We start from the raw sequence: 22727 nt of genomic DNA, 5'->3' as shown, positions 1-22727 counted from the left end.
GGACGTGGGCATCATCGAAAACAAGACCGGACGAGATCAAATCATCACAAGAGGCCTGATCCTTGAAAGTCAGACGAACACGGCCGCCCCGCAAAAACTGCACACTTGTAACCTTTTCAGCATCTACTGCTTCCAACAGACGGGGTAACACCTCCGACGAACCACAATTGGCATGAACTGAATCTGGGAAGTGTAGCACAACACTGTTTGGACAGCGAAGGAACGACATGGCGAACACAATTTAGGGTTGGGTCCACGCCGTTCCCTCCCGGCAGGTACTTAGGACAGGACCCAAAAAATAAACAAAAAAGCCAATTGATCACAATCACACAGCTTATTCGGCCTTTTGGGCCTCGTCAGCATGACGTAGCTAACATGCTAGGCGGGAGTGTTTAGCACCCCTTTAAGTGGCAGCCTCACATGCCAAACATGTGGTAGGCTGGGTTGGGAACAGCAAAACTGTTCTCCCACGGCAAGCGTGTGGGAAGGTGGATCACATTAAGAGATCGGTGTGTCACGTAAATTAAAAACAGCAATGAAAGCAAGGTGACACACACTAACCCGGTGTGCCGTGGGAGAACAGTTTTGCTGTTCCCAACCCAGCTTACCACATGTTTGGCATGTGAAGCTGCCACTTAAAGGGGTGCTAAACACATCCGCCTGGTATGTTAGCTACGCCATGCTGATGAGGCCCAAAAGACCGAAACAGCTGTCCATGGCTGCTAACTGACCGTGTGAAATGGTTAAGCGCATGCGTGATGTGTTGGCCACACCGGGCTGGTGTTAGCGTGTGTCACCTTGCTTTTATTGCTGTTAAAATGAACTTCCCGCGCTCGTGAGAGATGGTGGAACAAAAGGCCAGTGGCACATACATTCCACTTTTATTGCGTGTGCAGCAAGGTCTAAAGGGTATTATTTTGGCAACTTTTACTCTCCACCAGGGTGGGGGCTTTTGATACTTTTGGCCAATTATGTTGCCGCGGAGATAAGGAATTTGACTTTAGTATCACTTTCAAAAACCTCGTTTCCAGGGCTTTTCACCGCCGAGATCTCGATAGTAAAAAGCCCTGGGAACGAGGTTGCACTTTCAAAACTACCATACTTTAACACCCTTCTTTCCGAAGCTCAAATAAATGCACGTTTTTCATATATCGTTTCTTTACTATAAAAGTTAACGTTAAAAAACAACGACGTTTCGACCGTTCGACGGTCATTTTCAAGTTGAACAGTAAAAGTTTTGAATGCGCTAAAATATATGTAACCGATTACAAAAATGCTAATAAGATACTGACCAAAACTCTAAAATATTTACATAGAAACAATACACACACACAAAAGAACAAAAAATTGCCGCATGAAGAAACGCTAAGTAAATAACTTCGCGCGTATCGAGTCACTCTGTTTGTTCAGATTTGGTTTAAGTTTGCGAATAAAAAACATTTCAAAAATCAAGCAGTCAAGTTTACTCTGACATTTCTTTAAAATCTCAAAGTTGTTTCCAATGGAATCCGGATCCCCTCCATGCTCGTCCTTTACGTGGTAGCCGATTGTTGATCGCTTATGTTCCTCCACACGTTGATGTAGGTGTCGACTCGTGAAGCCGACATAGTCTGTATCACACAGACCACACTTGTAATAATAAACAACGTTTTGTTGGTTTACAATTGGAGGTTTGTGTTCCTTCGGCTTGAAATTTCCTTTGATCTTTCTGCTTACATAAACAGGCTTGACGACGGCATTAATCTTTCGACTAAGATCGCTGAGTTGGTGTCTTACCACATTTGCCGATTTCTGGTCTTTGAACGGTAGCACAATTCTGATGGGGGCATCTTGTTCATCGGGTACTTGCTGTTTAGAACACATATTCTCAGTAACTCTCATTTCGATAAAATTTCTGATGGTGTTCTCTATGAGGGTTTCAGGATAATGCAGGCGAGCAAAAACCATTTTGAGACGTTAGCATTCTTGATGGAAAAACTGCCAATTCGATGAGAACAAACAGAGTGACTCGATACGCGCGAAGTTATTTACTTAGCGTTTCTTCATGCGGCAATTTTTTGTTCTTTTGTGTGTGTGTATTGTTTCTATGTAAATATTTTAGAGTTTTGGTCAGTATCTTATTAGCATTTTTGTAATCGGTTACATATATTTTAGCGCATTCAAAACTTTTACTGTTCAACTTGAAAATGACCGTCGAACGGTCGAAACGTCGTTGTTTTTTAACGTTAACTTTTATAGTGAAATCCGTTTCAAAAAACTTGTTGAATCGTTTCTTTAAGTTCGTTTAATCTTTGAAGTCATTTTGTGTAAAGTACGATGTATTTCACAAACAGAATCGCATCCATTCGCATGTTAACCTTTTCATTACGATGATCGAAACATTCATTCTCCTAACTAGTACCATGGATTTCTTTGTTGGATAGTCATGAGAATTTGGTGTTATATCAATCAAGATCACACTTCTCATTAAGTCGATATTATTCTTCATTCTCAATACCTGACTGACATTTCATTGAAATTGTGAGAATTTACATATTAATCACTGCTGGGAGTCATAGGATTAATAAATAAGACAAACTACGAGAAAATACGCCAACAGACGCCAGCAAAGGTTTCTCTGTATGAAACATAATTTTCTTTGCCCTATCCAGGACAACCAGGGATAGAAAATAGCAAGAGCGTCAGATCGACAACCAGTCCCTCAATTCATCCAGCCCCAAAATGTGTTGGCCAAAATGTATTTTTTCCAATTAGCGGATTGCCTGTCATAGACCACAAGGTTTTGGGTCACGTGATTTGGACGCAGTCTGTTCTCTCAGAGATTCAATGCGAGGATCAATGCCTGCGATTTCCTGATTGTTCGGGTTACAATTATCAGTACTCAGGGAGGACGGGACAGAAGGCCTGCGAGCTGATGAGCGAGATTGGAGCGAATCTAACGGTCTCTAAAGGATATGTCTTTCGAGGTTTTGAGCGGAAAAAATTTCAACGCGTAAGTAAACGCCGTTAGTTTTGCTTATCTGTTTCGGTGCCCATCCAGCGCGTAATAAAGACTTCTGCGAGCCAAAAGTTGGCCAAATGTTATAAACCTTATTTAAAAATGGCGGACCTGCGAAACGGCCTGGGTTGCAATACATGGAAGCGAGGTTTGGTAGCCAAAAAAAAAAATAGTATGGGGCCTTTAAGTAGTGAAGCTAATGAAGCAGTAATAGACCGAATGTATAAATGGCGGCCAAAAAAATTTTCTTTTGTTTATGTGCTAATTAGGCTCACTAGCCTCCTTTGCATGTACAAAATACAAAAGAAATGTTGCTTGAGAGCGAGGCTAGTGAGTCTAATTAGCACATAAACAAAAGAATATTTTTTTGGCCGCCGTTTATGCATTCGGTCTGTTCTTCGCGAAAATGATATCCCCGGGTCCTCGTTAGCTGGGCGAAATCCCTCTTCGTTGAAGAAAAATAACAAATACGCTTTTTAATTCTATATGCAGACGCTCACAACCAGAAACGTAAGACTTCAATACTTGGTCTATGTCCCAGACTATTTTTTGACGAGTTCTTTTAAGAAGTTTCAGACTTCACGAGTGAGCATACTCAATCGCAAGAGTAATAATTATGCAAGGCTCGTGATTGGCTGGAAAGCAAATGGAGAGCTTTAGATTCTAGGACGAGAGCGACTACGAGTACGGGATTTTCTTATACGACAACAGTGAGCGCGCGCAAACCAGCGTCTTTTTGGCGGGAAAAACGTGATACCGTCGTCATTTTAAAACGAGGTTTTGCAAAAATGTCGCCGTGTCAAAACAAGTCGCCAACACGGTCGTAGCTAGTTTTGGCATTTTTCGATCAGGGAAAGGCTCAGTTACCAGCAATAAGAATATCTGAGGAACCTATGCTGCTAAAAAAGAGTAAGATTACTCGTTCTCGTCCTCGTCCTAGAATCTAAAGGTCCCTACTACCTCGAAGGGCAAGGGTTCCTGGTGCAAAGGTGGACTGGAGCAAGTAACATAATATGGAGTTTAAGCGAAGACAACGGCTACGTCAACGACATCACCACAAAGGAAGAATATGATTGGTTAAAATTCTCGTGCTGCACGTGCAGCACGAATTTCCGTTTTGACGACAACGTGGGCATATATATCAATGATCCATTCATTTTCACCGTTCGTACCCATCTAGTTACAGGATAGTTCGCGCGTATTGTACAAAGTGACCAAGTCGGAATAATTGCGAAATACTTGTGATAGAGGTAAGTAATATTTTTGAAATCCTAGGGGAACGGGAGAGGAAGTACAAGGGTAAAGGAGAGGGGGAAACATGGGCAATTAGGAGGGTAGGGTGAGAGAATGGGGGCAAAAAAGGGGAAGAGGAGAAAAGACGAAGGTGGAATTAAGCACCCTGGACTAACTAAAAGTTGAAGTATAACGTTTAATCAGGCGGATGTTTTACCCGGCCCTTCTTGTCCTGTGTTTATCTCATTGCAGATTTTGTTGGGATCTCAGCAATGTGATGACCAAACACGAAGAGACTGATCAGTTATCAAAACAGGAAGTTACAAGGTAGCCACTAGAAGCAACTAGACGGTTGATGGAAAAAAATAACACGAAGAGAAGCCACAATGAAGGAATAATACAAGTAGAAATCTAGACAATTTTTAAGCAATCTCCATTAGCAGTTAACAGTGGTGAAGGTTTCAAGGACACTGTTCAGGGGCCCCTTTCTGGAACGTCCCGATAACTTTTCGGGCCCGAAAAGCCATGTGTGAAACTGCCAACCGCTTGTTTTGGAAAGCCGATCTTTTAACATGTTTTTAAGATAGCAAAAAGAAAAATTACTGTGAAGTTTGACCACTTAAATCCTCTCCGTTCTTGAGATACAAAGGGAATTGTGACACCCGAAAATGGGCCGTAAAGTTTCGGGACGTTCGAGAAACGGGTCCCTGGGCAGCAAGCAAGGCATCAAGTTGAGACTGGCTCTCATCTGCGACTTAATGGGACTGTGTCACGAATTAAGTCAATTAAGCGACTGGAAACTGGCAACCAAATCAAGCGAAACGTAAAAATAACTACTTAGAACATTGAAGAAAGGTTGCAATAAAACAGCAAATACAAAAGGAGACAGGGATGGGCAAAATTGAAGAAGATTAAAGTGGATTGTAATTGGGGTGTTTGAAAACTGTTCAGCCCAACAGTTTTTCAAAGTTGATCTCTGTTTGTAACTTCAATTATGTATGCTTGACTGATATTTTGTTGTCACGAAGCTTTGGTTTGTGTTGTTTAAAAGTAATTTCAGAGTTTACGAGTTGTATAGCGAGAATTAAGGGGTGAGTAAATGATAAAACAGCACAAAGTCAACTACACCGCCGTGACACAGCCTCTTTAAACTTGCGCATGTTGTGTTCATGCTACAGTTGAGAAATGTGCTGCGAGCCCACAATTACAGCTCTCAGACAATACGCCCGCCATGATTGGCTAATTGAGCTCAGTGTACGGCCCGCTAAATTTGAAGTTTTGACGCAACATTGCCTAGCACGGTTTCCACGTTGTTAATGTGAAATAAACGTGTGAAGCCAATGAGATGTATTCGTTGTCAGATTTTCACGCATGTCAATCATTTGTGGCAGTTGAACGTTGCTCTTGATTTCATCTAATTTGCTTTCCCGTGAGCCTGATTACCTCGGAGGTACAATAAATATCTTACTAACCTGGTTTCTCGGTCCTTACTGAAAGGTACAGATCCTCGTTTTTCCCGTTCATTTATAAATCATTCGGGGGAAAGACCCGGTCCGTAACTTACAGTACGGATCTTGAATTCGGTTAGTTAGAGGTATACTTACACGTGCAGAATAAGAAATTTGCACAGCCAAATATTCTCACCTTTATTTTAATTTTTCTTTACATTGACTGATTTAGAACCACACTTACCAAAAATACTAATTTGATGATTTACAATCAGCGAGGTTATTTTATTTAGAAAATGTTACCGGACAAGAATAGCGGGGATAGACACTGGTTGCCAATTTCCAAGTTGTGTACGAAAATACAACGATAATTACACGTCATATCGCGAACTATAGTGCAAATGACCCGATTATTTTACATCTACTTCATGTGATTGCTTTCATTGTTCTTATTTTTTTTTATCCACTGGTCTCAGACGACCATAGCGTCGCGACTTTAATTAAAGATTAAATTGGGTTTTAAAAGTAGAGTTCGTTCACAGAGCTCAAAACTGTGACCTTTCTCTTTTAATTTAAATAACATGGGGTAAATCCGTTTTTTCTCACTTAGCGCGAAAACGAAGATAAGATTTCAAAGATTGAGTCACTAGAGACAACAGATAACACAAATTCGTAATTGATTAATTGATGGAAAAATTAACGGTTTTCGAAGAGCTGCTTACCCCTAAATTAAATTCTCTCAGAACATACGGCAGTTTTTATCTCCGGAAAACTGTTCCTTGTCTTCTATGCTGTCAATTTTTCTATCCAATTCAGAGGTTCCCTTTGCGATGGTGAACTTGCCTCAAAATTGCGGGGCAAGTTATGTCGTGTAACTGTAATGAGATGTCCTACCTAATTTTGAGTTTAAGAACAGGTACCACTCGGTACGGAGGCTCTTGAATCCGTTCCTACGATGCAATGACAAAATTACTGATTTGTTTGCCTAAAGATGACTGATCTTCTGACTGATTTGCTCTTATCACTGCTATGGTGTACTGCATCAATGCCTTATCCAACCACGTGACTGGCTCGACATCGAAAAGTCCTCCTTCAAAGAATCCAAGATGGCCGCCATGATGTGTGATCACAAATATCGCTGATTCATTGCATTCTAAGCGATAATATAAATTAAAAGAGACAAACATTAAACATGAAAAAAGGAGAAGGTTTCAGGGGATTGGACAAAGCCTCTTCCTGTGGATTACATTCGCTCTTTTTGCTCCAGAAATACAGCTACCTAAATGGAACTCAAATCAGCAATTGATAAATGTCATCAAGTCATTTGCAGTCAAGACGCCAACCGTACCTATTTGTGACCATAGACCTTATTCATAAATGGAGGTCAATTTACAATTCTTTTGTCGAAGTGCAAATTAGCCTACCAAGCCTCGATACCATACAGTGAATTGAAAAGAATTCCTGCTCTAAAATGAGGCTTGGTAGGCTAATTTGCACGTGAACAAAAGAATTATAAATGTAACCGCCATTTATGAATAAGGTCTATAGATTGAGCATTAGAGATGGGTGTTCGGGGCTATAAGCCTGGTCATTAGTAGTTTTTGTATTTTGCTCGAATCGGAATTTCAACGTTAGCTTGTTTCCCGTGCTAGTTCAGGTATATAATGTAGTCATTTTCAAATAGTATTAACTAAAAGTTTGGAGTCACACCAACGGAGCCAGCTTCGAGGTGAATGTAAATGTTGCTTTCTGTCGAGTTTTCCTTTTCACGGTAACTCGCTTTTGTAATGTTCTTTTGTTCTACGTTTCCATTCTAGTTCGCTTTACAATACTCCCTTTCTTTTGCTTCGCCTATTCGATCTCAACAACTGTCATCATGACACTCGGAAATGCCAGAGTCATTGATCTTTTTGTGAAAGATATAGTAGGGATTCTTGAGGTTGATAGTTAACGTTTGCTTATGGCGAAATGTTGAGTAATGTTATGGAGACACTGTGACATCCATCGCCTCATTTTTGGACACAAGTAAGGTTGAAAGTTTGGGACAATTTGTGACGAAAAGATGCGCATCTCCTTTTGTAGACATATTTAGACCTGTCTTGGACCTTCAATTTGAAGCCAGCGAACAAACTCATCCTTTTTGAGATGATATGCGTACGTTTGAGACAATCCTAGCGGCTTTACAACTCTCTCCGAAAAGTCAGAAAAATGGGTCTTTCGAGAATGAGCTGTGTTCACACTGGCATTTGGATCGTGCAGTCCGGTTAACTTTCAAATTTTGTAAAAACGTATTTAGTCCGATATTTGTCGTGTGAACACTTTAGCACGCGCGTGTTCTCGCGATAAACGAGTTTTCGTTTGCGTGTGCTTGACACTCCCTTGCTTATCCCTTGGGGCAAAACAGCGGAACCAGGTCCCTTTAAAAATACTTACTGACATGGTTATGGGGGGTGACAAACAGCTCCTCAGGGACCAAAGGGTCGTCTAAGGCATTCAACAGAAGGACAGGAATTTTTATCTGAAAGAAATGCAGACATGGGATTAACAACGTCAATGATCATCTTTGATCTCGATAAAATGGAATTAGGGAGCTTTAGCAACGACAACGGGAACGGCAACGAGAACGCCACCTCAAAACATAAATTCGCATTGTTGTAATCACTTCACGACTATTGCAAGGTTTTTAATAAAACAAAGGTATGACAGTCCATCAGGAATGAAAACGTTATGAGCGGCACTTAATTTAGGAGAGAAAGGGAACATTTATCTCCAAGTGTTGACGTCCTCCATAAAACCTCAAATTTAACTATTTCACGTTGTTGTTTTGCTGACGACGGCAAAGAAATGGGCAAAGGGGAAGCCGAACGTGCAGGGCGTGCAAAGGTATTGTTTTTGCCCTCTAAATATGCAAATTTGTGGCGTTCTCGTCGCCGTCGCCGTTGTTGTTGCTAAAGCTCCCTTTTTTATCCTCACCCTTGCTCGTAATCGTCACTCCAAACGTGCTGCACGTGCGTTCTTTTTTGCACGAGCAGCACGCATTTTTGGTCCAGCTCTCTGTTCCCCTCGACAAAATACGAAAACTTTGCGCTGAACGCTTGCACATGACACACAATTTTCCATTTTAGGCTTCTTTTATAAAGCGAAAACACTTCACTTTCAAAAACAACGGTAAGTCGTATTTCTTAAGATTTGTAAAGTAACGTGCCAATACTGTTCAAACAATATTTTATAGTCTCGCGTTCTTTGAGTTTTGATCCCAGCAAACAGTGACTGATTTGAGAGAGTCTTTTGAACTTTGTATAGTGTTTCATCTCCGGCTGCTTATCACTTTTGAGTGGACTTTGTGGAGACATTAAAATTCGGCCTTCATTACGACCGGCGGCGGCGGCGGCGACAACTTACTTCTTGAAAGTTAAGAGAGACCGGCGCAATTCCTGGATTTAGTCGCACGTGTTACGATATTATTTTTGAATGATAGCTCTATACACCTTATTCCAAAATGGCCGCCATCTAAATATTCTTTTGTTTTTATTCAAATAAGCCCTTGATGCCTCGTTCTGAAGCTTAAAATTCAAAAGAATATTTTATCTTGAACGAGGCAACAAGGGCCAATTTGTATCCGCATAAATCAGCGGCCATTTTGGAATAAGGTGTATTGCATACACTCTGAAGAATCCTGTTCCAATAGCAAATACAAGTCGGTGTACGCGTCTCGTACGAATTGCCACTGGGTATTATCAAAAACCATTTTTTTTTTTTTAACGAAAACAAAAGAAATCATTTGCACAGTAGTACAGCTCAATTCCCGGAGGATTGGGTTGGGACACAAACATGGCTGCCTTTTCTTTGTTTTCAGGCACAAACATGGCGGCCGTGACTTCATGTGAAAACCGAGAATAGCATTCCTCTTCCAATTACGTCACAATAGTGAGTGCACCTTGTTAATTAAACAATAATTGGGATATCACGTGTTAACATAACATTGCCATTACGTGCAGGGTTGTAGATTCTATCCCTCTACAACGACAGTGTCTTGAATTAATTGAAACTGGTTTAGAACCTTAAGGTAAAACTCGTCGACATTATTGGCCTGGAGCGACCCAAGTCCGTTCGCTAACATAATGAACATTTCAGAAAGTTTAAAGTGGGACCTTCGATCGAATGAAAAGCGTCTAAAAAATCTACCCTGTAGTAGTGCTTTATGCTTTAGTCGACTGTGCTTTACTGAGGCCCCGTCAACACGTATCTGGACATTTTTGAATCCACAACTTTTCCGTTCCGGATTCAAAAATATTTCCATCCACACGTAGCGTATTCAAATCGAATTTGTCCGTCCACACGTATCCGAAACGTATCCGGATTCACTCTAGTACTCAGGACTCCTCAAGGAAACAGAGCTAACAGAGCATGCGCCATAAAGAAATAATACTGCCCTCGGCAGCCCTCCTGAGAATTGATTTCACGGCAAGGAACTGGGCTCGATCTTGTTAAGTCACTGTGATTAAAATATCTCCTGATTTAGCGTCCACACGTTTCCGGATTCATAGCGGATCCAAAAACACCCACTCTAGAGAGCATATTCAAAAAGTTGCTGATTCGCCGGATACGAGTGGACGGAAGGCGTACCCGGAAAAAAAAAATGCGGATTCAAAAATATCAGGACACGTAAGGACGGGGCCTGAGTAAACTCTTAACCGGTTTAAAACCCGCTAGAACAAGTTTGAATTTTGCCAAATAGAGGAAGAGTGGAAGACTCGGACTCAATCAAGGAAACCTACTTTGCCAAACAGGATACTTGCCTGGTTGATATAATTGCAACAACTGCTGACTACATAAAATTCATCTAGGTGATGAAATCCTGCCATTTTCCTGCAGTAATTAAGAAGGAGAAGTAGTACATCAAGATCACAAAATGAAGAAGTATTAGGAATGTTTTGCACCAGACTTTCATGACCTTGAAGCGTTTAACTCTAGTTCAGAGCAGGGGTTTTTTGACTTTAAAAATGGATGTAACGTAGCTTGTGCATTTTCCCGCGCGTGCAGCTTCGATCTTATCTTTGTCCATATTTGGACATAAAATTGGTGTCGTAAAATCCCCAGCTTTGTTCTAAGGAAAAGAGTTGCAAGTTACACGCTTCAAGGTCACGTGCTTCTGCTTGCACCTAATAGATAAAGTTTGGGTACGTTCGATTGACAGAAAACAGTATTCTGGAATAGGGATACGTGGAATAGAAGTTAGAAATCCTTCATTTTTGCGGAGATTCACATTAAAATTGTCAAACACCTGCTATTTTAAACAATATTTATTAACCTTCTTGCTTCAAAACGTCAGACATAGTACCGTTTTAAATCAACACTCCACGTATTCTTATTCCGGAATATGGTAAATCGAACACACCCTTAACATAGCGGTTAAATTGCAAAATTGCAAATTGCGTTTTTCCAAAACATGGAAGAAACTTGTTTCAGCTTATTTCTCGCCTGTTACCAACAGATATCAAGTAACTGCTAAGAGGAGGATAGAATAAGAGAATTTCTGTGCTTTTCGTGACAAGCAACAGCCTGCCGTTTCTCATACACGCGATGCTAAATCCAACTCTCTATTAAGGCGCCCGCAAACTGAGGAAACATTGTTGCGGAAAATATTGTTGCGGAAGCAAATGTTTCCCCGTTTGGGCCCGGGAAACATAAAGCAAAAACTGATGTTTCTGAATTTGTTGAGAAACATTTTGCTTCCTCAGAAAATGTTTCCTGGTTTGCGCGCCGCGGAAACATTTCGGGAAACAATGGTTGTTTGCATGATTTACAAGCAGAAACCGGTTGGTACTAGGTTTGTTCAAATGGTAAGCAAAAACTCCCGAATGGGAAATTTAGTTGGGATCGGCGTGTACCATTTACAAAATCCGTTCAAGGTTACCGAGAGAGCCAGGAAGGAGACAAAATCATAGGGGTATGCAAGGCGCGGTGGCCTCATGGTTAGTGCGCTCGACTCCGGATCGAGTGGTCCGGGTTCGGGGCCTGGCAGGGGACATTGTGTTGTGTTCTTGGGCAAGACACTTTACTCTCACGGTGCCTCTCTCCACCCAGGTGTATAAATGGATACCGGCGTAATGCTGGGGGTAACCCTGCGATGGACTAGCATCCCATCCAGGGGGGAATACAAATACTCCTAGTCGCTTCATGCTACAGAAACCGGAGATAGGCGCCGGCCTGATGAGCCTTCTGGCTCGTAAGCGGAGACTTTATGCAAATATTAAACACGTTTTCCGTTTGGAAAATCCGTTTGGGAATTTTGGACTACCTTTCAAGAAATCCCGTTTTTTCCGGAAATTTTCCGTTTGGGAAGACCAAAATAGGCTTACCATTTACATTCCAACCGAAATTTTTGGATTTTTGTGGTAAATGGTAAACAGCCAATGTTTCCGCAACAATGTTTCCTCGTTTTCGGGCGCCTTTAGGGACTGATCTACGACGCGGTTGTCAACCAGGGGCCCGTTTCTCAAAAGTCCCGAAAACTTTTCGGGCCCGGAAAGCCAATTGTGAAACTGACAACCGCTTGTTCTGGAAAGCCGATCTTTTAACATGATTTCAAGGTAACAAAAGGAAAATAGGGAGCTTAAGCACGCACGTTTCTGAGACGCGGACGGCAACCGGAAGTGAGCTATTTTCACTTTTAACTTGCCCTCACACAACCACATTCACATTGCTGATTATCTTTGATGCTCTCTTCCGGTTGCCGTCCGCGTCTCAAAAACGCGCGTGCTTAAGCTCCCTATTAACCTCAAATTTGGGGATTTCACATCGTTGGTACGCAGGTTACCGCAAAATGCGCTAAAACATGCCGCCCGTACAGAACGATTATTGGTCCTCCTTTAACCAATGGCAATAATGTTTTTGGTCGTTGCTGAGCAACCCTCGTCGTTTTTTAAACTCCTTAATTTGGGAGTTTAAAAGTAATTGCACTGCAACTGCGGTCCGCAATTTACCAGCGGAGTTTCGCGCGCCGAGCACAATGGTTGAGAAAATATGGCAACCAATCGATGCGAGATATTTTAGAACGTCATCGTACGACCAACCGCGCGTACTTTCAACTTTCATGCAAGCCAATACGCGGAATGTCGCACTGCTGGAACCCGCGTTTTTTGGCGGGAAGTGAAATGGTCGGCGTACAACACTTGACACTGCGTTTTAGCAAAGCAAGCGAAAATTTTGAAGATAACCAAACAACAAGCGAAGTATCTATTCAATATGCCGTACAGCGACGAAAGAAGAGAGGGCAAGCGATGCTTATTCAACGTGAAAGAAAGCGACTGAGAGCTGGTGAAAGCCAGCCTTCACTAATGTTTTCTTTTGCTTCAGAAACTAGGGTGGCTGTATTACATGGTTCTTTTGACTTACTTGGAAAAGACATCATCAAGTTCAGCAAGACAAGAAGATGATCTCACGTGATGAATGGACGATTTACTCTGGTGGGACGTGAAGTTTGGCCCTTGAAATAACACACGGACGTGACGATCGATGATGTTCTTCATGGTCCGTGTCAATCCCCAATTGTAAAATCGACGAAGACCATCCCATTGGTGGAGAAAAAATTTAGCCCTACAGAGGTGAGTTACAACAGTTATGTTAAGTTCAATTTTAGCTATGAACGGGTAACCTTATTAAAAAGAAGATGTGGAGAAATATTTTAAAAGAAATTTTTACGATAATTAACAACTATTCACTGCTTTGCTCTTGTACTGATTGAAATCAATGTTGCTACCTTGTGAAAAACGCCGGTATTTTGATTACATTTTTCGCAACTTGATTACCAAAAGATGCAATAAATATCTTATTAACCTTGTCTTCTAAGGATGTATCATACGTGACGAGACGACTATTTTATTTCCAGCTCAATTCCTGGCACTTGCAAGACGCAACTCACAGAACGGCCAGCGGCCCCTAAACTCCTTTAAACAGAGGTATGGACAATTGTATCACCCACAACAAATAAGTTACCTCAATATATCGTATCCCTGGCAAACAGAGATTCCACACTCAAAAAACCCTTGTCTGGATGGCTCTTCGCCGAGATATTTCATCAAAATATTTCCTCCCATTGAAAATCCTACACCAATTAGCCGTTTGTGATCAAGTACAGAAGTCAAATGACAGATAACAGCTGCAAGCTCTTCTGTACCACCTGCATCCAGAAAGAATCTTCACTGTTAGTATATACTGTACCACACAAGTGAACAGTTCTTTTCGCACATTCTGATTGGCTAGCTCCGGGGTGAATGGTAAGCATTGGTTTATTACATAGGTTATTAAAGAAAATTCTCGGCGCTGATTGGTTGCATATATAAGTTAACAAGCAAAAAAATGAAAAACGTTTAGCTTCCGGAAGCAGAGACATAAACGCGTGAAATCAGGAAAAATCAGGAAGAATGAAGGGCTTACAAGATCAGCATTTACGCATGCGTCACCCGTTCATTCGAATCCGCGCGCGACCAGAGCTACAGGCCAACACAAACGGATTTAATTGACCATTAATTAAACCGTTTGTGGAAGTTTTCGTAGCTTTTGTGAATAGGAGATGTTTACATTCCATGTATAAAAAAATTAGAAGAAAGCTGAGCGAAATCACCCGCATATTTTTTTATTTCCGATGAACCATTTTGAATCATGAACTGATGCGAGCAGCTTTAGAATTGCGTGTGTGACTTACGCGCGAGCGCGCAGCTGAAAACACAAGTACGACGAAGAAGGCTACGAGAACGCCACAAAAAATAGGTTTAAAGGCCTGGAAAAACGCTCGCAACATTTCAACGCAACATCTTGCAACATTGGTGCATGATGTTGATGTTGCAACATGTGTTGAACGGGCTGGTCAAACGCACGCAACATTTTCAACCCAACAAGTCAATGATCATGTGCCCCCGGCCCCTGGCGCACAAGAAGTGGACCTAACGCGCATGCCCTAGTGCAACAATGTTGCGTGAACGTGGCTAAACGAGTAAAACATCATGCAACAACCAAAATGTTGCACGAAAAACATCCAACATGTTACAACATATCCCAGCAGGGTGGCCAACCGTATGCAACATGTTGTGCCCAACAATGTTGCAAGATGTTGCATTGAAATGTTGCGAACGTTTGGCCAGGAACGCCCCGCACGTGCACGTGCACGTGCACGTGGCTCTGCACGCCCTGCACGTGCGTTTTACATTTTGGTACTCACCATACGTAAATATCCTCGGAGTAGACAAGCCCTCTTTTTTCTTTGCTCCCAGATGATTAAGAACAGCTACTCTGAAACCTTGATGCATAGCATAATTAGCAAATGTACGGACATACTGTGTCTCGCTGCAGTTGGCAATGCCAGGAACAATAACAACGGTGAGCTGTTCCTATAAAAATAATTATTTTTGAGAAGAATTAACCCAACCATTTCCTTCCCACCAGTTAGGATTCTTGCATTATTGTTTCATCGGGCATGAAACACCCTTGAGGTGAATGGTAAATAAAGCAATTATTATTATTATTTGTTTTTCAACTTGGCTTTCGCTGGAGAAACAGAGGCATCAGGCCACTTCCCACGGCCTCACATGACCTTCAGTTCATCTCACGTCCCAATCCCTTAATTCATTCCCTTTCCAGGACTCTTTGTAGAATCCATGCAGATCCCAGTATGCATTGCATGCCTTTTGCAGCAGCTCACGGTTATGTGCCATTCCAAGTATTAAATACTCAATGACTGGTCCCGAGGGACCAGTCATCTCAATCCTCGAGTCTGAATGTTCCCCTCGGCTGCACCTCAGGGAAACATTGAGATTCTCAGAAAACAAAATGGTCCCTCGGGACCAGTCATTTGTTATATAGCACAAACAGAAAAACATGCAAGGACAACAGCAACGGCAGTCGTCGGTCAACATTCGCAGGGTAACAGTGCACTGTTACCTTCTGACGTCATAGATTTAAGAGACTTTTGGCGGGAAACAGTTTTATTGTTAGATGTCATGTGACCTCGAAGTAACCAATGAGAGCATGCTGCCAGGGGAAAAAACTCAGCTATATAACAACATCAATTATGAGCCATTTTTTGGCCACTTTGTCGATGACCACAATGTCTGGTTTGTTAGCCTCAGCTGTCTGATCTGTACGACATGTTAATTCTTTTTTATAATTATTATTATTATTATTATTATTATTATTATTATTATTATTATTATTATTATTATTATTGGGGATGCTGACAAGGACAAAGACGATCGATGATGATTATGATAAAAGCAATAAAACTATCTTCATAGTGTTATTTAACTAATTAGGCAGAGGAGTGGTTCTTATTAAGGACATCACATGTGAACAGGGGCGGGTCCAGGAGGGGGTGGGTGAATAGAGTGGCTAGCCACCCCCCATTTTGGTTCTCTTTTTTTTCTATTTAGCTGCTTTTGTATTTTTATTTTTGCTGGAACAGATACTGTTTACCTGAGGTAAACATTTTTATTAATGCAAAACATAAACAAAGTCAAAATGGCAGCCTAAACTATCTGGACTTTTGTCAGAGTAATTATCAGGGTTTTCAAAAGTTTTGTAAAGTAGTGGATATATTTCTGAAAGCACTAGACATGAAGGTGTGAGCTACCTAGGGGGGGTCTGGAAGCATGCCCCTCCAGGAAATTTTCAAATAGAACAATCAGAAACACTGTTTCCAGTGTTTCCACAAACAAGAATCAGTTTCCCTGGAAAGGCTGGATTCAAAACCCCTCAAATATTGGCATCAAAGTACCAGACATGGAATTGGAAAATGACCGGACAAAACGTCCGGCCTCTGGCCTCAAATGAAAACCCTGGTACATACTTCAATTCTTTCAATTCACCCCCCTTAAAATATTCCTAGATCCGCCACTGGTCAAGGACAAGGGCCAAACTTTGCCAAAAAGAAGCAAGTTACTCCTCTGGTCTTCAAAACTAAATTACACACTTCATACCTGATTTTCAACCAATGACACATTCTTGAGAGGCTCAAAGATCTCATAAGTGACTAACGTACCATCTGCCAGCTGAGTGTCATGTAACGTTCCTGTCAGTATCGGACAGTTCTTACGACCACAGAGGGCTGCAATAATGGTCTGTAAATGACCGCTTTTACCCCAGATCAATGGTGGCTGATACCTATGAATCAGCAGAGAAAGATGCATAACCCTTGCAGCTCTGAGAGGCTGCAAGGGGGGGGGGGGGGTGGGGGGGGGGGGCATTGACAAATAAAATCTTCCAGCATTACACTGTAGATAGAGTAAACTCTTGGGAGTTGAATGGGACAACTGCTTGCCTCCTAAGAGGGGCACTGGTTGATTTTACTGGTAAATATGGGACCCCTTAGCAAACATACCACTTCAAGTCAAAAGAAGTATTCCTGTAACTCCTTCCTTCCCGACCATCTGCACTATTGCATTTTACTCCAGACAATTTTACTTGTCAGTGGGAAACTCTTTGGGACAATTCCATCATTTCATCCATAATCTGCTATTTCAATTCCAAAGTCAACAGAAGTGGCCAAAAAAAGGCGAGGAAAGAAAAATTTAGAATGCAGAAAAACTGAAATTAGCATAAGAATAATGCCTGCTCAGTTGATTGTCTCTGTTGAAGGATTGCCACCGGGAATATTAACATTTAAATTAAAATGAAGAACTACTTTTACAGTGCCTTTAAATGTTACGGAAAGAAGTCATCTTTTTGAGTGAAAAAATGCTACGATGCAAAAACGCCCAAGCTTACCGAATCTCTTCTTCTCCCAAATGCCGCCACGCTCGAGAATATTTGTGGAGTTTGTATAGATATTGGATCTTAGCCAGGGACGAAAATTACCTCGTACATAACAAGTACAAAATGCACAAAGGAGGAACAAGTAAAAACCATAACTGAAATTAAGGAAATTTCATCGTTTTCACCCTTCCAAAGAAACAATGAAAATTCGAAATAACCACGAAGTCAAACAACATATAGTTGTTATACATTGTAAGTCAGACTGCGTGCCTTAAGTTGCAAATATTCGCTGAATAAAATAATGAAACAAATATTTTTAGTCATCGACAAAAGCAATCATCCGATTACTGTTTAAAAATTTGAAGATATGCTTGACAACAAAAGGTTAGATGAAGCAAGCACAAAAGGTTGAAACAGAAACGAGTTTGCTTTACGTATTAAGCTTATTGCACTTTTCTGTTGCCGTAGCATCCGCAGAGTACACATATACTTACTTTTCAAACAGTATGGGACATGATTTCAAGACTCTGTCAATAAACGGGTTCTTGGAGGAGAAAATCTTGGGAAGACGAGAATTGTCTGTCAGATTTAGCATACGAGCAAGCAAAAACAAAATAACAGCGGCAAGAATCAAAACAAGTACGTTCGCCATATTGCAGGCAGATGCTAAAGAGAAATGTCACGCAATGCAAATTTGAAGTAACGCAATTGACCGAATATTTCTATAGCAGACTTTAACAGCAGAAACTCTCCTCTCCTTTGCCATAAAACAAATTATCAATCGCAACAAGACAAGGAAAACACTAAGGTGCTCTCTAATTCGTATATTTTGACAATATTCAAAGCAAGGTGAACACACCATACCCTCGTGGACATCACGTGACGCATGCGCATAACCATTTCACCTGGTTCATTGGCAGCCATAGACAGCTGTTTATTAGGCCTCATCAGCATGGCATGGCCAGCTTCCAGGCGGGTGATTTTAGGCAGCTCCACATTTTGACAGCCCATCCAAACGGATTCCTCCCGCTCCAGCTCCCGCCCCGCGACTCCGCCCCCCCCCCCCCCCCCCAAACCCCCTTGCACACAAAAGTTACATGTGATGACTGATGGTTGTTGTAACATATTTCAAATTTTGCATTTGATTATGAGTGTCATAAATAGGACCTAATATCCCGTGATGTTCTTGTTGTCACTGCATTTGTCACGCAAGCTATCCCAGGACAAATAATGTTAACAGTTGACAAAACGAGATGGAGTTGGATTGGAGACGGGACCCTCAGAATGCAAATTAGTTGGTGATTTAGTGGACTTGGAAACTTGAGCCGTATCCACGGCGCTTGAACAATTCTAAGACAGAGACTGAATCGATTTTGGAAAAGGGTAGAGAAAACGGCCTGGATATTCTGTTCATCCAATAACTTGTATGAAAAAACTCTCTTTCTTGGCGACCCTTGGATAGATGCCGAGAATGGTGCTCGTGTTCCGGTCGTGGAAATCATCTTTCGTCAAAGCACATTCGCGCAAAACTCTTGCGCGAATGTGCTGACTTAATAGCCGAATCACTCTGTACTATCTTTAATCATTCTATTGTTTCTGGAATTTTCCCTGATGAATGGAAACTTTCGAAAGTCATCCCCTTGTTCAAACAGGGTAATCGTTCAGATCTAAATAATTACCGCCCAATTTCAGTAATTCCAGTTGTAGCTAAAGTCTTTGAGAGAATTATTTATGATCAACTCTATAATTACCTTACTATACACAAACTCATTTCAAGACACCAATCGGGATTTCGACCTCTTCATTCCACTGTCACTGCCTTACTTGAAGCTACAGATAGCTGGGCTTACAACATTGATCAGGGTAATGTAAACGCAGTCGTTTTCTTGGATTTAAAGAAAGCCTTTGACACCGTCGATCACGATATTCTTTTGTCTAAACTTGCGAAATATGGTGTCAGTGGCACTTCATACAATTGGTTTAGATCATACTTGGACTGCCGCAAGCAACGATGTTTTATAAATGGTTCTCTCTCTGGGGACCATTTCCTTACTTGTGGTATACCTCAAGGTACAATTCTGGGTCCACTCCTTTTTCTAATATATATTAACGACTTACCTTACTGTCTATTAAATTCTGAACCTCGAATGTATGCTGACGACACACATATAACTTTTGCTAGTAATAACACCCAAAGTATTAACACTGTTTTAAATGAGGATCTTGCTAGAGTTGAAAGATGGCTAACTGCTAACAAGCTTACTCTTAACGCATCTAAAACTGAGTTTATGTTGATCGGATCGAGGCAAAGGCTAAGCACGTTTCACAACCCTCCGTCACTTATTATTGACGGTGCACCTATAACTCAAGTTACCTCTACGAAATCTCTAGGTGTTCATATTGATCAGACTTTATCTTGGAATGTTCATGTTGAGACTTTATGTAAGAAAATCGCGTCTGGTATTGGAGCGTTGAAGAGAGTGAGGTCTTTCGTTCCACATGAGACTCTCCGATCAATCTTCATGTCTTTAGTACAGCCTCACTTTGATTACTGCGATTCTGTCTGGGGATGTTGCGGCAAAACCCTAGCCAGTAAACTTACAAAACTTCAAAATCGCGCTGCGCGTATACTCACTTACTCGAACTATGATGCCAACGCTGATAACCTTATCCAAAAACTTGGATGGATAAAACTTGATTCTCAACGAACAATCCATAAGGCTGTGATGGTTTATAAGTCGCTTAATGGTCTTACTCCCGATTACCTTAGTTCTAAATTTGTTGACCGTAGTAGCGTCTCCAGTTACTCCTTAAGGGACACAGAGGGCAAACTAGCTATCCCACAGCCACACACAAACTATATGAAAAATAGCTTCAGCTACACTGGAGCAGTTCTTTGGAATAATTTACCAATCGAATTGAGGCAGGCTGACTCCCTTAGAGCGTTCCGGGCTGGCTGCGAGCGTTTCTTTTCATCAAGTTAATCTACAATTCTATACACGGCACTCATGTAAACCAGGTTTTTATTTTGTCATTTAATATTATAGTTATATTTATTGATTACTTAGAACAATTTTGAATAATGTAGCTGTAGTCGTTGTATAATTTGTAATAATTCTGGTAATTAATTAGGTTTTTATAGTTGCGACTGATGAGTTTACCGTGTCTAAATAAAGTTATCCTATTCCTATTCCTATTCCTACGATCACCGGTAATCGGCATCGTAAGACAAGATTGACGAGACCGATCTTCGCTCTTAAGTATTTTCCGTGAGATGGGCGAATGAGGCCACAGACCTACTACTTTCTCACTTTCCATTGGTTGCTATTTTTCGGGCTGTAGTTGACATGATAGCGGAACTGTTATCCCTATCGCCGGTGCCAATGTCGGATCGAGTAGCATTTCTAATGCACTATTTTCGTGTTCTCGGTATTGGACTGGAACTACAGTAGTTTGCAATGGAGGCTAATGCGGGGGAATTTGCATTTGAAAAGATTCTCCCGCATTAGCCTCCATTGCAAGCTAGTTCGAGTCCAATACTGAGAATACGAATATGGTCAATTGAGGAAAGCCGTTATAGTCGTTCTCGAAATTTCAACCTTTCAGGATTTCCTGAATATCCTCCCTCCACTTTGACCAATCAGAACACGCAAATGTATGTTGCCGTGACTACGCGTTTCGGGAACACATGCAGTCACTTTAATACAGTGATGCGTGAAACGACAAACGCGAAACGGTCGGCTGCTACTTGTCATAAAAGCATGGAAATTACATCATTCTAACTCGTCTCTTTCTTTTGAAAAGTTACTTGATACCTGCTGCTAACACGCAAGAAACGAGTTCATATCAAACGAGTTTCTTCCATTTTTCAGGTAGATCAAAACGCAGATTTTAGTCCGAGGTTTGTCCTTTGCCGTAAACTTGATGCTTAGTCTCTCTATTGCGAAATTTTTTCACCTTGAAAGAGGATTTAATAATCAATCGTCATTGAAAGGATCGGCCGCACGTAAACAACTGTAGTCGTCAATGTTATTTGATTGCAAGATGATGGCCGATCGGCGCGTTTCTGATAGCCTTGGTTTTAGGGATAAAAGATTGTACTAGAGTTTTTTATTTCTTTTTTTGAGTACTTACTCGATAGCTGGGTCCAACAGACAAGAGACGACTTCAAATCAAATATATTTTTTTTTGGTTGAAGCAATCCGCTAATTTTAAGGAAAGGGCCGTAGCAGGGCCGTCATTTTTCGTGATATCACTCGCCTCCCACTAATGCGGCCTGGGTTCGATTCCCAGACTCGGAGTCATAAACCGTTGCTTGAGTTTGTCGGTTTTCTTTTCTGCTCCGTGAGGTTGTTCTTTAAGCTTTCTGCATGGTTTTCCCTTCTCACCTAATTAACAAAGAGTTCACTTCGATTCGATTTGATTTGATTTCAACTGTTAGCTAATTAGTAGATATCTGGTGTTAAGCTACAGTAAATAAGCCTGAGTTCTGAATAAAGTAGGTAATACTAACTATCATCTTCAGTCCTCCTTTTCAGCCTTTTGTTGTATTCCTCAGAAAAAGTCAAGGTATCAAGATGATTTAAGGATTAAGAGATTAAGGAGGCAATGCGTCCCAGTGGTTAAAGTGCTTGTCCTGAAATCCAAAGATTCAGAACTCGCTCTGGCTTTGATCCTGGTAGTACCCAATTCAACTTCTAGGCTGCACTTGTAAATAACCACCTGGGTTGCCTCGGGCCAGACAGGATTCTTAAGGTCGGTGCCTACTATTGTTATTGCACATACATTCTGCGCATCTCGAGATACTCGGGTTTCCAATCGGTGATGCTTACCAATACAGTGATATTTTTGCGCGATTTAAGACTATCCGGAGAAAGTAGATCGTTAGTAAGTACTCTTGGTATCCAACAAGAAAATTGGAGGTAACCATGCATTTTTGAGAGATAATTAAGCTTCATTTTGAGAAAGAACGCCGTACATTGCTTTGTATTTTAAAACTTCTTACAAATATCATTCATCAATTATCTTTGAAAAATACGATAACACTTGTTAAGATTTACATTTCCTGCATAATCATAATTAGTAGGCCCCGTCCTTAAGTTCTGTTCTGTTGTGCGTCCTCGCGTGTATTGGACAACCCTACACGTGTAGTTGACCCTGCAAAGTCCCTATACACCTTATTCCAAAATGGCCGCCATTTGTGTTCTTTTGTACGATTGCAAATTGGCCCTTTTGGCCTCGTTCAAGGTTAAATATTCTTTTGAATTTTACGCCTGAAAGCGAGGCTATAAGGGCCAATT

General features: G+C 41.3%; 2 protein-coding genes across 3 annotated transcripts in view; one reads left to right on the top strand and one right to left on the bottom strand.

The window, feature by feature from the left end:
• LOC138010995 (uncharacterized) overlaps positions 1–4724 on the top strand; it is a 16737-nt gene extending 12013 nt beyond the window's left edge. For both annotated transcript variants that reach the window (XM_068858020.1, XM_068858019.1), the window contains 2 exons: positions 2652–2992; positions 4484–4724. In XM_068858020.1, coding sequence (XP_068714121.1) covers positions 2652–2992; positions 4484–4531 — 389 coding nt within the window. In that variant the 3' untranslated portion in view covers positions 4532–4724. The remainder of the gene's footprint in view (positions 1–2651; positions 2993–4483) is intronic.
• A 1136-nt stretch (positions 4725–5860) lies between these two features.
• Positions 5861–18196, bottom strand: LOC138010994 (monoacylglycerol lipase ABHD2-like). The gene is made up of 8 exons (XM_068858018.1): positions 17922–18196; positions 16653–16836; positions 14900–15068; positions 13678–13861; positions 13078–13278; positions 10479–10548; positions 8113–8197; positions 5861–6832 (listed from the first exon to the last, which is right to left on the bottom strand). Exons 1-8 carry the CDS (start codon positions 18077–18079, stop codon positions 6630–6632), a joined length of 1254 nt encoding a protein of 417 aa, XP_068714119.1. The 5' UTR covers positions 18080–18196; the 3' UTR covers positions 5861–6629.
• Positions 18197–22727: the final 4531 nt, after the last annotated feature.

Source organism: Montipora foliosa, chromosome 7 (assembly GCF_036669935.1).
Source record: "Montipora foliosa isolate CH-2021 chromosome 7, ASM3666993v2, whole genome shotgun sequence".
NCBI classification, from domain to species: Eukaryota; Metazoa; Cnidaria; class Anthozoa; order Scleractinia; family Acroporidae; genus Montipora; species Montipora foliosa.
This window is presented reverse-complemented; position numbering and strand designations above follow the sequence as displayed.

Excerpts from the sequence above, each read along its gene's own strand:
- LOC138010994 (XM_068858018.1), bottom strand. The coding sequence starts at position 18,079 with ATGGCGAACGTACTTGTTTTGATTCTTGCCGCTGTTATTTTGTTTTTG. Across the intron at positions 16,837-17,921 it reads TGTCCCATACTGTTTGAAAA|GTATCAGCCACCATTGATCT; the intron begins GTAAGTATATGT and ends GCTGATTCATAG. Across the intron at positions 15,069-16,652 it reads TGTCATTGGTTGAAAATCAG|GAACAGCTCACCGTTGTTAT; the intron begins GTATGAAGTGTG and ends TTATTTTTATAG.